At 38.1% G+C, this 15,581-nt stretch overlaps 1 protein-coding gene and 1 pseudogene across 1 annotated transcript; both read left to right on the forward strand.

Annotated features, from left to right (window-relative positions):
- The first annotated feature begins 1,561 nt into the window (after positions 1–1,561).
- Positions 1,562–12,023, forward strand: LOC113707477 (uncharacterized). Its single transcript, XM_027229826.2, has 5 exons — positions 1,562–2,030; positions 3,066–3,370; positions 3,467–3,477; positions 10,720–10,919; positions 11,444–12,023. Exons 1-5 carry the CDS (start codon positions 1,776–1,778, stop codon positions 11,951–11,953), a joined length of 1,281 nt encoding a protein of 426 aa, XP_027085627.1. The 5' UTR covers positions 1,562–1,775; the 3' UTR covers positions 11,954–12,023.
- A 29-nt stretch (positions 12,024–12,052) lies between these two features.
- On the forward strand, positions 12,053–15,187 carry LOC113706052 (uncharacterized; annotated as a pseudogene).
- The last annotated feature ends 394 nt before the right edge of the window (positions 15,188–15,581 follow it).

Consider the following 15,581-nt stretch of genomic DNA (forward strand, 5'->3'; position numbering starts at 1 on the left):
TGAATGCATTATTGGTGTTCATGCGTCGCTGTACTAGAATTACAATTCTGTTTTCCGCAATTGTGTTATCCATCTGATTTCGACAATTTAGACTTGCTAATTAGACTTATATTGTCCTTTTCAATTTATCTGCAAGCCTATATGTCAGTTAAATTGCAATAGTCATGGTAGGGGAAACATAAATAGGCACTAATTAACAAAAGTAGACCAAGCATTCCTAAATTTCTAAGCATATGATAGTTTTATGGCTAGGGACTCCTATTTGTTGATTACTTCAGGAGAAACAATTTACAATCTGAAATAGTACAATTTTAGAATAAAGGATTTACAATCAGTTGATTGATTGTCTTTCTAATCATTACAATTGCAAGGACTAAAGTGATTCATTTTTTATATACATATATATATATATATATATAAATGTTTTCACAATAAATTTAGAAAAAATTCCTACTGACATGTGATTATGTGATTAAATGACCATTTAGTTATTTTTACATTTCTCCACTTAAACAAATTAGTGTATTTGATTCTATTTGTGCATTTAAAAATCACTATACTTTCTCGTTTGCTTACCAATATTGATAGTATTTTTTACTTTTTTAATCTCATGATGCTTAGCAAATTATAACACAGGTATTCACTCCTGTGCATTGTGCAGCCTTCTCCCCTAGCATTTTCAAGAAAATCAAAACAAACAAGAAGAGATATAGTACGCCTAGAAAAGAGCAAAACCTCTATATTGGGCTTGATATGTTGGCTGTTTAACCTTAATTAAGTTTCAATTTCGTCAAATGACACTTAAACGGCTTAAAATAGGGATGGCAGGCACGATTGGGGCCGGCGGGGGAGGTAGGGGCATTTTTCTCCCCAGTTAAAAAACGAGACGGAGGGCAGGGAGTATATCCCCACTCCATCCCCCACCAGCCACCCATTGAAAAAATTAAATATATATAATTATATATATAATATTTAATTTAATTAGTTATAAACTTGTAATAATGATGTTATTAGTTATAAATATTATATAATATATATTAGTATGTATAATATAATTAATATTATTAATTATATTAATAATTATACATGTATACTTATAGAAATTATTAATTAATTATGTTAAATTTACTAATATATTTATACTAAATTTTTAATTACACTAAGCACAATACATTAATACATTTATATTTAACACGAAATATTTATTAATACATTTATACGTCTACACTTAACACTTTTATTAGCCCTTGTAGGTACTCCACGGGGCGCCCCGGGGAAGGGGGGAGAAACTGGCGGGCAGCAAGCCGTTGCCATTCCTAGCTTAAACTGGCTTTAGTTAGCATTGAACATCTTATGATCTGAGGGACCACCCTCAAAAAAAAAAAAAAAATCTTAGGGACCAAATTTCTTTTCAGTAAAACTCTATGGACCATTCGCCATATTGCTCAAATTTGAGGGACCAAAATTACAATACTTCCTTGAAAATATGTTTAATTAAAGAATTAGCATTACTGCACGTGCAATAATGACAAAGGGAAGAATTTAATGAGTACAAGGAAATAAAATTAATTTGAGCCCAAAACTTTGCAAAAGCGCAAAAAGAGAAACAAGAAAAGGATGTAAAGGAGAATCTTCTTCTTGTGGTATTCAAATGATTCTTCTTGACCTCAAACTAACTGATGGAACACATCATCTTCCAATATAGCTCTAATCAATTCCGTTCCAGAAAAATTACAAGCACAAAAAAAGAGATATTGTACTATAAGTGATAAGAGATGAAGGGGTGGCAGAATAGCAGGAAGCCCAAGGCAGTTGTGGTGGGAGGAAGCATAGCAGGAATATCTTGTGCACATGCTCTGATTGAAGCAGGATGGGATGTGGTGGTGCTGGAGAAAAGTTGTGCACCCCCAAGTGGCAGTCCAACTGGTGCTGGACTCGGACTTGACCCTTTGGCTCAGAAAATCATTCAGACTTGGCTGAGGAACCCTCAGCTTCTCCACAACTCCACTTTGCCCCTCACTATTGATCAAGTATGTTTAACAAACGCCCTTTTGTAATTTTATGTTGAAGAGTTATTTTCCTGTTTGCTCCTGTTGATTGTGAGTCTTAAATGATTTGAATTTTGAAAGAACGGACTGGTTCATTCTTGAATTTAATTACTGCTATTGGATCATATTAACTTCTAAGATGTTGTTGATTGGCTGTTTTAAGGAAATTCCTTAGATGCTAATCTGAGTTTCAGCAAGGACTTATTTTGTTGTTGAATGCGGGAACAGTCTTGCAGAGATTGTTAAGTACTTCCTTTCTGTCCTTTTTTGGAAAAGGGTTGTGTAGAAGCGGAGAACTTTCAGTTGGCTTGGTTTGTCAGTCATTATAGTGTAGACTACCATACAGCAATACTTGTAAATATCATGTTAAGGAGTAAACTGGACTACACAAATCTTCCAATTTTATTTTTAAAATGCAAGTTTTTTTAGTAGCAAAAAGGAACTGATTATGATGTGGGGGAATATTCTTGTTGATATGGGACTCAGAAGATGGATTCCAAGTCTTTCAACTTCAAGTTACCAATGAAGCTAGCTTTACTGCAATTTAGAATGTTATATAAGCTGGGAATAGTCATCTCTGAGCTTTGCATTTCGAGTGCATTTGATCGCAACAGATGCATTGTTCAATTTTCTTGCCTACCCTGCAAAGACTCTGGTCAAAAGATGATAGGCATTTCTTCAGCACAAAAGCATTCGTCTCTAGTAAACCAAACCATATCATACCGCTATTGTAGGGTTGCATTTGTTGCAAAATCTGTTACTAATTTGCCTGTGTATGATATAAACTAGATAGACTGCTTTAACTAGCATAATAGCATCACTTGCACCATCAGTTAAAAAATGTGGTTCATGATTTTCATTTTTTATGGGAAGGATGATGCTGTATTTGCCATCCCTGTATTATAGGTAACCATTCTGCCAATTTAAGTTTCAGAAAGATATCTTATATGTAAACTACGGGCTCGTTTAATTCATCATTTCAGTTAAAATTGACTTGCTCCATTTCTGTCTTTGTAGAACCAAGCAACTGATGGAGAAAAGAAAATCAGCTGGACTTTGACAAGGGATGAAAACTTCAATTTTAGAGCAGCATACTGGACTGATCTATATAGCCTTTTACACAATGCACTACAATCTGATACTGTTTTGTGGGGGCACTATTTCCTTTCATTTTGCATCTCTGATGACAAAACTAGCGTCACAGTTAAATGTAAAGTTCTTGAAACCGGTGACACAATTGACATAGTAGGTGATCTACTTATTGCTGCTGATGGCTGTCTTTCCAGCATTCGAAAGAGCTTCCTTCCTGATCTTAAGCTGAGGTCTGTAAATAGTAATGTCAGAAATTTTTATCTTTTTTTTTTTTTGCCTTAAATTTCCTGTAAGTGATACTTTTTACATTGTTATCTTGTTCATAGATATTCAGGTTACACTGTGACAGGTGCCGAACCTGTGCAATAATAAATACCTACTCGAGAAAAATACAGATTTTGTATATAGCGGTGAGTAGGGTCGAATCCACAGGGACTGGGGATAATTCGTTTCTTCTAGAGTTCAAAGTATGGGGGGATTTTTGGATTAAATGCTAACTAAATAAATTAAATGCAGAAAATAAATAAAAGAAATAATTATTGGAGAAACTTTAGTCAAGGGTACACTTCAGAAATGGTTCATGCACTGATCATTGATTCACAGATAATTCCACATTTATTAATAGACCAGTTATAGTTGTCATGCACGCGATAAACAACCAACCTTTCCTTAATTTCCCGATAGTTAAGGTACGACCGTTAACTATTTCTCTAACCCAAAAACAACCCTAGGTACGACCGTAGGATTTAATTTCTAGATTGCATTAATAATTAGAAAGGCCCAATCCTAACTAACAAACACGCTACGAGGGTTTGTTTAAATTAGATCGTATGCTCCCCTGACATAAACCCAATTACGCCAGTTGCTACTGAGATAAAGATAACGAACAATTACGGATTCAATTATCCCTATTTAGCAAAATAGCCTATGTGAATAATTAAATATTGCGCATCTATTCAATCACTCACATGAGCTATAGCAATTAAAAGCAGGAAACATATAAATACCAATAAATTAAGGAAACAATTAAAATAAATTAGATCTCACAGTAATTGTTGAACCAAATCTTCAGTTGTCCCCTTGACTAGAATTGAGAGGTTAGTCCTCCATTAATGGAGAACAACCATGCGGAAGAATAAAAACTAAACTATGCTAAAAAAAGGTCCCCCGTAGCCTTTCTTACGATTGTCCTTATATAGCCAAAGGAAATGACTAAAGCTATCTATCCAGTGGTCCCCACGAATAAAGAACAAAAACAACTCTCAAAACTCCCTACGTTTCTTTCCTTCCAAAGCTGAAAATGACTCAATGCTTTCCCGTGGTTCCCGCCGCAGATTCCAAATCAAAGTACAAAAGGCAATGCCTCTTGATGTTTCCTCCTCTTTTTCGTCTTTCATTGCTCTTAGGACTCTTAAGTACTCAAGACACTCCCAATTAGCAAAAGAAATGCAGTCCACGTATATCACCATGTGGGCCAAGTCTGTGGCTTATTTGAAGTCTCAATAATGTCCAAAAAGTCCCTCATTTTTGTAGTTTTCTGCTCCATTCCTGAAATGAGATTCAAATACCAAATATAAATATATATTTAACAATTAAGCAATATTTGGCAAGGATAAAAAGGGAAATTAATAATAAAATAACCAACAATTAACACCCTATCAATTCCCCCCACACCTAAATCATGCTTGCCCTCAAGCATGGAGACGACAAATAACACCAAAATTTGACAATGGTTATTGTTCCAACTACCGTATTGCCAAGGTACCCAGAAAAACATATATCAAGTATCACAGTTAAGATCCAAGAAAAACCACTCCGGTTAGCTTCTCAACCACCAACGCCTCCAATTTAAAGCAAACTAATCTAAGAAAAAGGAATGGTGGCTTACATTTATCAGTAAATGGTCCATCTATTAACCAAAATCTCGACATTAAGATCACAAATAGGCAAGCTGGCTTTTTTTTTTTTTTTTTAAATACTAACACAAACTTTACTTGTTTTTTTTTTTTTTTTGGGAATAGCAAAAGACTTAGTCTCTAGCCATTTAGAGTCTTTTGACGCGAACTCCAACATTTGTTAGATGGAGGAGCCCGGTTACTCTGCTCCAATCGCTACAGAACCACGCACTCATAGCAACTACTACCTTTTGACGCGAGAATCGATACTTTAGGTGAAGATCCCCGGTTACTCAGTAGTAACCACTAGCGGAGTACAGTCAACTCTTATTTACAACCATATAACACGATATCTAAAAGCAACACAAGATTAACAGTAGCCAGCCTCAAATTTCCAGACATGGAGAACTAAAATTAATAATTAGACCAATTCACACGAAAAATGCCAACAATCATTCCCTATGCCTAGAAAAGTTAACCAAAAATAGGAAAAGTTAAGCAATCATTGATATTCACCAACGAGATATTCCTGAACTCAGCCACATCAACTTGATACCCTTTTATTAATAAAACTGGGCAATAGCAGAATTAGAGACAACAATCCGGTATCAAAACTTGGTATTCATTTAAGGACTGACCACTAGAAAAAGAAAAGAAAATTAAATAAACGAAAAAGGAGATAAATATCAAACTAAAACAAAGGAAAAACCTCTAGAACCTAAAAACTAAAAATACTAGCACCCAAAACTGACCCCCCCACACCTAAATCACACATTGCCCTCAATGTGATAAACTAACAGCAAAAGGAAGGAGAAGGGCAACGGTACTTCCCTGAAATCGTCAAAACAGGGGCGGGTCGGGCGGAGTGCTGCCAAATTCTGCGCCATGTTATGCAAGTCGATATCAATGTGGGTCACTCGAGTCTCCAGTCTCTCAACTGTCATCGAAAGTTGGAGCCAGTCGTCGGCCCCTGGGGGAGGATCGTGGCTTCACCATGGTAACTAGCAGGCAACCCAAACAATAAAATGCACAAGGCAGGCTCCTAAAATCTATACGAATACCCCAATACTTATAGCAAATGCAATTGACGAGCACTTGTGGTCCTAATTCAGTCAGATATAGAAACAAAGTAGTCCAAATGTGCAACAACTGCTCCAAAGACTTGAGTGATTAAAATTGATGGGCAGATTACCCCAAGCAAGTCAATTAGATGCAACAAAATGAGCAATAGGCAATGGAAGTGTCACAGTAGCTTCCCAAATCAACAATCAACCGCAGAAAGTAGCTACCCACACTATCAGAACACAGCTCCCAACAATGCAACAAAAGAATCAATAATCACAGGATGCCCCACTATTGTAAGAACCAGCAAATGCAATTCAATAAGCAATGATATCCGCAAATGCAGACAAATACCAAACCTTTCCCCACAAAATCTCAGTAAATGCCTCCCAGAACCTCTTAAAACAGCCACAAGAACCTCTTAAAAATCGCAACCGATGGTGCACAGAAGCAGCAACTAAATGCCCAACCCAAAATCGCAACAAACGCCCAACAAAAGCAGCAAACCCCCAAAATCAACTCCCAATAATTTCCAAATAAGAATAGCTATCAGAGGGTCTAGAAAATATCAATCTCAAGGGCTAAAAGAAGTCCCAAACTAATGAATTGGGATAGTAACTATGGCCATGAAATCAGCAATCAATGCACTAAGTATTAAAATTGCTGGATTAAATAAATGCACAACTTTGCCAACTACAATTCAGCAGAGGCCCGAATAATTTAGCAACTTAAATCAACAGTCATAGGGCATCAAGAATTCAGCAAATTAATTTAGCAGGGACCGAAAACCAAAGTTCAACATTGAACCCAAAGTCTGTGCCCAATTCAATCTAGAAATCTATTCCAGAAATAGTACTCCAAATATAAGTAATTTATCTTAGAAAGTTGGCCAATAAATTGGGAAAAACAAGTACCTCCGCCTCATACCAGAGACACCAAGCAGATGGCCATGGGTGGTGGAGCAGTGGAGCAGCGGAGGAGCTGTTGGCCGTGAGCTGGTGACGAGGTGGAGAGAGAGCAGAGGGAGGTTGCGGCGGTTGGCAGGAAGAGGCGCTGGGCGAAACTTCGTGCGCGGGAGCAGCGCGCGATGGTGGCTCTGGTCGGGGATGAAGCTGGAGGAGAACTGATGGTGGTCGCGCGTGGTGGAGCTCGTGGCGTGCGGTGGTGCGAGGTGGTGGCCGCGGCTGTGGAGCGTGAAAGGGAGAGGAGCTGGACGAGCGCCGCTGCAGGAGAGGAAGAAGGAGCGCTGGCGGTGGTCAAAGGCGTTGGTGAGTGGAGGTGACGGGTGGAGCTTGAAAGGGAGAGTGAGGGGAACGGCGGGCAGCTCCGCGGCTGCTGGTGGCGTCGCGAAGGGAGAGCAGGGGAGGCGGCGAACGCCTCTGGTGTAGCTCGAGCTCGCGCGCTGGTGGAGAGCTGGTACTGGAACAGGCCGTGGGTGAAGAGGCGGCGGCTAGGTGTGGCTGGGCAGAGCTGGTGGCGTGGGCTTGCGGCGGCGGACAAACGAAAGAAGAGAAGGAAAAGTGGAAAACAGGGGAATAGCGGAGAAGAAGAAGAAAAGGAAAGGAAAGAAAGAAAAGAAAAATAACAGCTTTTGGTCTATTTTTGTTTCTCTTTTTTTTTTCTTTTTTTTTTTCGAATTGAAATTTAAAAAAAAAAACGAATTGCTGAAAGAAACTAAACTGAAAGTGAAGAAGAAGAAATAATTTTTTATATTTATTATTTTTTAAAAAAATTTTTTTTTGTTTTTGTTTTTTTTTTAAATTTTCAAATTTTGAATTTTTGAAGGAAACACAGAACTGAAAAAGGAAAATAAATTTTCTTTATTTTATTTTATTTTATTTTTTTTTCATGTTTTGGGTCGTCAAACACCGCGTGGGCACGCCAAGATTAGTAAACGTCCACTGACCTCAAGAGACCCAAACACCGCGTGGGCACGCCAAGATTGACAAACATCCTCTGACCTCAGGAGATACAAACACCACGTGGGCACGCCAAGATTACATATTCTGGTCATAGTGAGGAAACATCAAGAGTGATTAGTACCCAAGTGAGAAACGACATATTTAAGAAATTGAACACAAAAATAACAAAATCAACAATTGGGTTGCCTCCCAAAAAGCGCCTTTCTTTAATGTCTTTGGCTAGACATGCTATGCTTGTTCACGGAGGATAAAATCTTGTGGCTCGCTTCAATGCTTCATCTTCAATATGATCCTGGTAACCCTCATAGATGGAGTAATCTTTGAGCACACGAGTTACGGGCTTCCATGGACTAGTAAATGGCGCTAAACAAGTCAACAATGATCTGTATTCTCCACTCACTCCTCCACCACACGCATTCATCGGTTCAAGATATTTTTCCATCTCCACTCTTAACTTATTCCTGTCATGAAATATTAAATTTTCTGGTATAATAAAATCAATTTCAGTAACAGGAGTTGAAGAATAGGAGTCAGGAAAATATTGATTAAGGAGTGGAGAAGATGTCACCGCATTTGGAGATTGTTCACTGGAATCGTTCACTTGAATGAGTTGATCCTGGAGTCTCATTTCTTGCACTTCAGCTTCCTTTTCAACTGCATCTTTAAATCCGTTTTCTTGAAACTCTTGCAGTTCCATGTCATTTGGCCGGACAATTGCACTCTCATCTTCCTCAAGATTGATATTGGTTTGTGAGGGCAATTCTTCAAGGTGAGCCTCTAATCGCTCTATCCTGGCTGTCAATTGACGCAGTTGATCCGCCAGGTCGCGACAGCTCGCTTGTGTCTTCTGATGATATCGATTTAGGCTCGCTTGTGTCTCCTGATGAAATCGATTTGAATTAGCAATTAGTAAACCTATCATTTTTTCAAGAGACATACCTGACACGGAGGATGATTGCTGAGACTCTTGCTGTTGAAAATCCATTGGCCCCGTCGCATAGTCAAAATTGGAATTATCCCACCATTCTTGATCATACCCGTTTGAATAAGGGTCATACTGCGTTTGATATTGGGGTGAAAAATCTCCAAAAGTATCAAGTTGAGCGCTTAGATTATCTTGAAATGCGGGGCATGTGTTAGTTGAATAACCGGAATCAAAATAAGTTCCACAATTTGCAACAGCCCATTGATCATTAGGAAAAACATGAGTCTCATAACCCCATTCAGGAACAAAGTCCAGTCTATCATCAAAATACGGAATGTTAGCAGCCATAAACTATATAAAAAAAAAAGGGAAAAAAAATAAATTAAAAATGAAAACAAGGTGAACTCGAAAAGAAACAAATTAATCTGACACCAGTCCCCGGCAACGGCGCCAAAAATTGATAGGTGCCGAACCTGTGCAATAATAAATACCTACTCGAGAAAAATACAGATTTTGTATATAGCGGTGAGTAGGGTCGAATCCACAGGAACTGGGGATAATTCGTTTCTTCTAGAGTTCAAAGTATGGGGGGATTTTTGGATTAAATGCTAACTAAATAAATTAAATGCAGAAAATAAATAAAAGAAATAATTATTGGAGAAACTTTAGCCAAGGGTACACTTCAGAAATGGTTCATGCACTGATCATTGATTCACAGATAATTCCACATTTATTAATAGACCAGTTATAGTTGTCATGCACGCGATAAACAACCAACCTTTCCTTAATTTCCCGATAGTTAAGGTACGACCGTTAACTATTTCTCTAACCCAAAAACAACCCTAGGTACGACCGTAGGATTTAATTTCTAAATTGCATTAATAATTAGAAAGGCCCAATCCTAACTAACAAACACGCTACGAGGGTTTGTTTAAGTTAGATCGTATGCTCCCCTGACATAAACCCAATTACGCCAGTTGCTACTGAGATAAAGATAACGAACAATTACGGATTCAATTATCCCTATTTAGCAAAATAGCCTATGTGAATAATTAAATATTGCGCATCTATTCAATCACTCACATGAGCTATAGCAATTAAAAGCAGGAAACATATAAATACCAATAAATTAAGGAAACAATTAAAATAAATTAGATCTCACAGTAATTGTTGAACCAAATCTTCAGTTGTCCCCTTGACTAGAATTGAGAGGTTAGTCCTCCATTAATGGAGAACAACCATGCGGAAGAATAAAAACTAAACTATGCTAAAAAAAGGTCCCCCGTAGCCTTTCTTACGATTGTCCTTATATAGCCAAAGGAAATGACTAAAGCTATCTATCCAGTGGTCCCCACGAATAAAGAACAAAAACAACTCTCAAAACTCCCTACGTTTCTTTCCTTCCAAAGCTGAAAATGACTCAATGCTTTCCCGTGGTCCTCGCCGCAGATTCCAAATCAAAGTACAAAAGGCAATGCCTCTTGATGTTTCCTCCTCTTTTTCGTCTTTCATTGCTCTTAGGACTCTTAAGTACTCAAGACACTCCCAATTAGCAAAAGAAATGCAGTCCACGTATATCACCATGTGGGCCAAGTCTGTGGCTTATTTGAAGTCTCAATAATGTCCAAAAAGTCCCTCATTTTTGTAGTTTTCTGCTCCATTCCTGAAATGAGATTCAAATACCAAATATAAATATATATTTAACAATTAAGCAATATTTGGCAAGGATAAAAAGGGAAATTAATAATAAAATAACCAACAATTAACACCCTATCACACTGCATGGAGGGGTGTTCTTGATTTCTCAAATAACAAGCATGCAGAAGCTGTATTGGACCTCAAGAAAGCATACCCAGATTTAGGGAAATGCCTATACTTTGATTTGAGTTCGAGAACTCACAGTGTGATCTACGAACTATTGAACCAACGGATCAATTGGATTTGGTATATCAATCAACCTGAGCCAGAACTTAAGGTAATCTTTTTTTCTACCATTTTGTGATCAAAAGAGGTTTGTTTCAGCATGGTTTCGTGTTTCTTCTAGGCTGATGGTTTGCCTTGTTAGCTATGATAGGGTTATGCGAATATTGTCCTTCTGATTCTTCTGCTTCCTCACTTATTGGCTCAAGGGCCAAGGAATGACTTCTCTATCATTATCCAAATTTTTTAAAATATGCTTAACAGAATAAATTGCAACTGTGTGATCAGAATTAGACACTTCCTTTTGTAATATTTCTCTAAGACAGCCAACATTGAAGGAGTGAAGGACACAGGGCAATGAAATAATACCTCCCTCATAAGCACAATGAGAAGAGGGAAATGAATGTTACCTTCTCAAATAATGGAAACATAACTATACGACTATCTAAGACAAACCCAATATAACTGATTCAATCAAATGTTACCTTCAAAAGAATGAAAGCCAGTTCGACTGAAACATGAGAAAAGCAATTAGCTCTTTATGCCTAAGCTGATGTACTTCTTGATCTTTTTACTTAGGGAAACTCAGTGACCATGAAAGTTAACAGCGACATGATTGAGCAGCTGCATGAAGCAGCAGAAAAAGTTTGGGTCCCGGGATTAGCAACGATCATAAAAGAAACCAAGGAACCCTTCCTAAATGTCATGTATGATTGTGAACCTCTGAAGCAAATCTTTTGGGACAATGTAGTTTTGATTGGAGATGCAGCTCATCCTACAACTCCTCACGGTCTGAGAAGCACAAACATGTCAGTATTGGATGCTGCAGTTTTAGGCAAATGCCTTCAGAAGTGGGGGGTGGAAAATCTAAATTTGGCCCTTGAAGATTATCAGTCTATTCGGCTGCCAGTTACTTCAAAGCAAGTATTGCATTCTAGGCGGATGGGTTGCATCAAACAGGGTTTAAACGTTGCGGGTCGCAGACCTTTTGATCCGAGAATGGCAACGCCTCAAGAATGTGATGACCTTCAGCAAAAGAATATGCCTTTCTTCACTGATGTTCCTTCAATATTTGATGTAACAACTTAGAGCGGTTGGATTGTTGAGGAGATATAGCATTTTATGTATGAATAAAGGAACCTTAAACTATGTTTTTGTACCCTACACCTTTCCAGAAAACTGCACATAATGAAAATTTTACTGCGGGTACATTATTACGTGTATGCTGCCCCTTGTGACTCTGAAGCATCGATAAGAAGAAAAAACAAAAAGTAAGAATTACACCAATTGGACCAAACCTGACAAATGTCAAGTGGACCTACCCCATTACCCTCCAAATGATTCTTCTTGGCCCCAAACGGATGGACCAATCATCTCCAAAAATGTCCAATCAATTCCATCCCAGCAAAACTACAAGCACGAGAGGGGATAGAGTACTCCAACTGATGAGATATGAAGGGGTGACAGAATAACAGGAAGCCGAAAGCAGTAGTGGTGGGAGGAAGCATAGCAGGTATATCTTGTGCTCATGCTCTTATCAATGCAGGGTGGGATGTTGTGGTGCTGGAGAAAACTTGTGCACCCCCAAGTGGTAGCCCAACTGGTGCTGGACTTGGCCTTGACCCTTTGGCTCAGCAAATCATTCAGACTTGGCTGAGGCAGCCTGAGCTTCTCCACAACTCCACTTTGCCCCTTAGTATTGATCAAGTATGTTTAATATATAAAAACCCTTATTATTTTATCTTTCAAGGGTTATTTTTGTTTTTTCTCCTATTATTGGTAAACCCTTCATAAGTTTAAAATATGAATGGTTTTGTTGATGTTTTTAGATACTCATTTGGTCTTATTTACTCCTAAGAAATTACGGACAGGCTGTTGTATGGAATGCTTGTGCCAGTGAAAGTTATTTCCACTAATTTATTAGTCTCGGCAAGGACATACTTAGACTGGTGTATGCCAATTGCTAAGACTAGTCCTAATTAAATCCCTTGTGGATTTAATTAAGACTAGTCCTAATTACTCTTTAAGTCCTAATTAAGACTAGTCCTAATTACTCTTTTTAAAGGTGAAATCCTTTGAGGGTGACATAATGGATTTCTGATTCCAAACAAAAGCAAAACATCAAATAGTCATTAAATTTGTTGGGCATTTTGTAATTTAGTGTCTAAAATTACCATTTCTTACTGAACCAATTAGCTAGAAAGTCATTTAGCCATGAAGCTAGCTTTAGAGTCATTTACAATGTCATAGAATCTGAAAGTAATCATGTTTGAGCTCTGGAATTTAGATGACAGCTGATCGCTACAGTTGCATTTGTTCTATTGTCTTGCCTACCCTTCTAGGACGCTTGTTAACAGATGATAGACATTGTTTCAGAATGAAAGCATGCGTCTGCAGGGAACTAAATCATATCATACCGCTGTCCTGTGGACAGCATTGCTAGCAGAAACTTAGAATCCTTTAATTGAAAACTCAACTACCCTTGACTTCTCTATTTCTGTCTTCATAGAACAAAGCAACCTGTGGAGAAAAGAAAATCAGCTGGACTCTGACGAGAGATGAAAACTTAAATTTTCGAGCAGCACACTGGGCTGATCTGTATACTTTTTTACACAATGCATTATCATTTCATGTTGTGTTGTGGGGGCATTTTTTCCTTGCATTTGGCACTTCTGAAGACAAGACTTGTGTCACGGTTAAATGCAAAGTTCTTGAAACGGGTGACACATATGACATAGTCAGTGATTTACTTATTGCTGCTGATGGCTGTCTTTCTAGTGTTCGGAAGAGTTTCCTTCCTGATCTTAAGCTGAGGTCTGTGAAAGGTAGTGGTCGATATCTCTTTAAGTTCTTGCTTTAAATTTCCTGTGTATGACATTTTGTCCTTGTTATCTTATGCATAGATATTCTGGTTACTGTGCATGGAGTGGTGTTCTTGAATTTTCAAATAACAAGCATGCTGAAGCTGTGGTGGATCTCAGGAGGGCATATCCAAACTTGGGGAAATGCCTTTACTTTGAATTGAGTTCAGGAACTCACTGTGGGCTCTACGAACTACCGAACAAACGGATCAATTGGATTTGGTATATCAATCAACCTGAGCCAGAATAATTCTCTTGCCAATATACTGCAATAGACCATGATTCTTTCAGCATAATGTGGTCCTTGGTTTACGCTGAACTTTTTCCTTTATATATACTATATGGTTACTTCCAAATCATTTTTCTGATTGTTCTGTTTGTAAACACTAATTTTTATTTCTCGAATATCCACTGAAAATGTAGGTGTGAAAACCAAGGAATAACTTCTTCATCATTCCCCAACAAGAATTGACCTCAACTCCCGTAGTCAAGTTTGATTACTTTACTTAATCAGGGATTTTCTTTGACATGTTTTTCTGGGACAGCCAACATCAAGGAGTCAAGGATGCGGGGCACTAAGATCTCACAATTTAATCACAATGAGAAGGGGAACATGAATTTTGCCCTCTCTAGAAATGGAACCATACTTCGAGAAGTAACAAAGACAAACACAATGACTGAAATGTTACCTTTCAGTAGAATGAAAATAAGTTTGGCTCTTATGAAGCATGGAGCAAAGCAATTACCTTTCTATGTGGAAATTAATGTACCTTTTTATGTCTGTACTTAGGGAAACTCGGTGACCATGAAAGTAAGCAGTGACATGACTGAAAAGTTGCATGAAGCAGCAGAAAAAGTTTGGATCCCAGAATTAGCTAGGATCATTAAAGAAACAGAGGAGCCCTCCTAAATATCATTTATGATTGTGAACCTCTGATGCAAATCTCTTGGGACAATGTAGTTTTTATTGGAGATGCAGCTCATCCTACAACTCCTCACGGTCTGAGAAGCACAAACATGTCAATACTGGATGCTGCAGTTTTAGGCAAATGCCTTAAGAAGTGGGGGGTTGAAAATCTGATTTCAGCCCTTAGAGAGTATCAGTCTATTCGATTGCCAGTTACTTCCAAGCAAGTCTTGCATTCTAGGCGGTTGGGTTGCATCAAACAGGGTTTAAACGTTTCAGGCCGAAGACAGTTCGATCCAAGATCAGCAAGGCCTGAAGAATTTGATGAGCTTCAACAAAAGAATATGCCTTTCTTCTCTGATGCTCCTTCAATTCTGAATGTTAGTGATGTAAGTATGCAACAACTTAGAAATTCAGATGATTGAGAAGATGAAGCACTTCATGTATGAGGGAATAAGCCTTAGAGCACGTTTTTGTACCTCACACTTTTTTCCCATGAACTGCAGACGATGAAAATTTTACTGCCTGTGGGGTATTATAGTGCTTGGTTTCCAATTTATGTGGATTTTACAATTTCTTAACTCCCAGGTTTATTATCAATATTGACAACATGCATGTTGTCCAATGAGAGCTTCACCACCCGAATACAAATGTTGATCCTTTTCGTAGTAATCTGCATTAATGCATTATCTGCTAGAGAAACTTTAAAGTTCCATAATATCTATTACTCAGTAGAACAATCTGGTTTAGAATCTAGAAAGAGTTACCTAAGGACAATAATCTGGCAAAGAACCTCCTTCAAGGCTTCAAGACCAACAGACAGACTTATTGCTGTTCAGAACATATTACAGAATTGTTCCAGAAAGTTCCACAACCGTCCTATGAAGCCATATTACAAGAATAGACGGTAAGTACATTGGCGTGACTGTTATTTCTACCACAACGAACA

This window comes from Coffea arabica, chromosome 8c, assembly GCF_036785885.1.
Source record: "Coffea arabica cultivar ET-39 chromosome 8c, Coffea Arabica ET-39 HiFi, whole genome shotgun sequence".
Classification (NCBI taxonomy): domain Eukaryota; kingdom Viridiplantae; phylum Streptophyta; class Magnoliopsida; order Gentianales; family Rubiaceae; genus Coffea; species Coffea arabica.